This window comes from Topomyia yanbarensis, chromosome 3, assembly GCF_030247195.1.
Source record: "Topomyia yanbarensis strain Yona2022 chromosome 3, ASM3024719v1, whole genome shotgun sequence".
Classification (NCBI taxonomy): Eukaryota; Metazoa; Arthropoda; class Insecta; order Diptera; family Culicidae; genus Topomyia; species Topomyia yanbarensis.
Window position 1 is genome coordinate 115997284 of NC_080672.1, and position 2316 is coordinate 115999599.

The 2316-nt window shown below is 42.1% G+C and overlaps 1 protein-coding gene across 1 annotated transcript; it reads right to left on the reverse strand.

Annotated features, from left to right (window-relative positions):
* Positions 1 to 216: 216 nt before the first annotated feature.
* LOC131690053 (uncharacterized) lies at positions 217 to 1399 on the reverse strand. The gene is made up of 2 exons (XM_058975518.1): positions 1128 to 1399; positions 217 to 1073 (listed from the first exon to the last, which is right to left on the reverse strand). The coding sequence occupies exons 1-2, from the start codon at positions 1380 to 1382 to the stop codon at positions 462 to 464; spliced, it is 867 nt and encodes a 288-aa protein (XP_058831501.1). The 5' UTR covers positions 1383 to 1399; the 3' UTR covers positions 217 to 461.
* Positions 1400 to 2316: the final 917 nt, after the last annotated feature.

Here is a 2316-nt window from a genome sequence, read left to right on the forward strand (position 1 = left end):
GTTTTTATGCACAGCAAAAAGAATTGTAATAAATTTCGATAGATTGATTTTCAAATGCAGCAAGCACATGAATGGATGGTATGTATTATTTTCAACATATATTCGAGCTTTATAAATTAAACCGATTTTGATTCGAGCCATGTACCTAAATAAGGTTAGGGATTTTTTCCAAGGCGGTCATCAATATGTTTAATGCTTCAAACAGTCAATTGCCATTTTAAATTGATTATTTTTAGAGGCCTTACAAAACGAAATCAAAGCATGAATAAATTACACTCACAAATAAGTAACGAAAAACGAACAAATATGAAACAAAAACTTGAGCCATTATTATGTTCTTCCATCTAGCGGTATGACTAACAGGTGTATGCTTATGTGATTCGCGTCCAAAGGGGTAACAAACGTGACCGGAATAGTATCGATGTAATTTGGCAGTGCAGGTGACGCAGCTATTTCCGATTCTACTTGTAGATCCTAACCAGCTGACCTTGTTCGTTGTACGCGTACACTGGACCCTGTATCGGTTCCACCGGGGAGTAACGCAGCTGAGCGGTGAAACCCATCTGGCGACGATCGTCCTCAGTCTGTGAGGTCGAATAGATTACCCGTTGTAGTTTGTTGTCCTGGCCGACAATGTAATATTGACCGGAAAATGCGTTGGAAGCAGCGATGACCGGTCGGTTGTCGTTCTGAGATGGATCGCTCTGATCTTCTTCCTCATCCTCGTCGTTAGGTTCAGGTTGTTCCGTTGGTACAGGTTCCTCGGGTTGATCATAAGTTTCGGGTACATCCTTACCTGTGGCGTCATCTCCGTCTTGATTTGGAACTCCGTAGGTTTGAACAGGTCGAATGGCTTGCTCCTGGCGTCCGAATTGAAGGTTATTAACTGGCAAAACACGAAGCTGGCCATTCAGAGCAAAAAATGATTGCGGCTGAGGAACCTGTGGTTGTTTTGAAGCTAGATTTGTTCGACGATTCGCGCTGAGTCGGGCTGCCTGTTGCGGTTTAGATCGTTGAAAATCCTTGAACTGGTTATCTGGCAAACCTTGCACACGAATTGGATCTAGTTCCGGCTAAAAGTTAAAATAATTAGTTTGAAACCAGGATACCATGTTGTGATTATTTACTTGATCAGTTGTAGTCGGTGGCAAATACTCGTTGGATGGGTATTGGTCGGTGGTAGTTTCCACGAGCTGACCGGCATGGGCGATGTTCTCCTGGGTGATTTCTACTTCTACAGGTTCCTGAACCACTGGAGCTCCATACTCAGAAGGTAACTTAAGCTGTGCACCCTGTGGCCGCCATCCCGATGGAGCATATCCAGCAAATGGTGCTTCCGCAGCCACAGCGCCCAGAAACAAACACAGCACGAAATATTTCATTCTGATCAACTACTGAGTTCTCGACGGACTGATAACACAATATTGGTAGCAGTACCTTATTTATACGTTTCTTCTCCATCCTGCAAACATTTACTGAAACGTGCGTGTCATTCTTCAAGGAACCGCGACGCTTAATATGCAGGATAAACACCCACGCGCTGGGGTCGATTGTTATAATGATACAACTTACAAGTGTTAAACTCGATCGTTATTGTGTTGTCGCTCTACTCTATTCAAAAACCCGAAACACCCCTATATCGCGATGGTGGTCAAATAACCTTTCATCACGTGTCGATGATAACGCATGATCCTCTTTAAAGACAATCGTGATCCATTGAACAATTGCAGAACTTGGAGGCCGTGTTCCTCTTCGACAGATCTGAAGTGCAATTCTATAAATGCATACAACCACCTCGAACTTGAATAGTGTGACAATAATGCATCACCTATTTCGACTGCTGATTGAAATACAACCGCATAGCTCATGGTTGGTTATTGGCCGAACACATGTTCATTGGTATGCAGATCACGCATGAATTAAGCCGGTGGAGACGGTTTATCAAACAGAATCACAATCTATTATATGCAATGTTTTCGGATGTGACCAGTCCGCCTAAGTGCACGTTAGCGGAACTTTTTCGTGTGAAACTATTATCAAGGTCGCCTAAAAGTTGCATAAAATGTTTTCTTACCGTATCATAAATTTGCACATCTAGATGAATACATCTACACAATAGTGGACAAATTCGTGTTTTATCAGACTGCTCTAATCTCCCCATTAAGTTTTCTTGAAACTTGATTCCAAATCGACTACTGCTACCAGTAGATTTTTGAATATTTAAGGCTATTTCCCATCCCAAGTAACCATTAAGCAGTGCAAATTACATCAGTTCGGTTCTATAGTCGCTTATAGGTTCAATATTGTACTTGAACT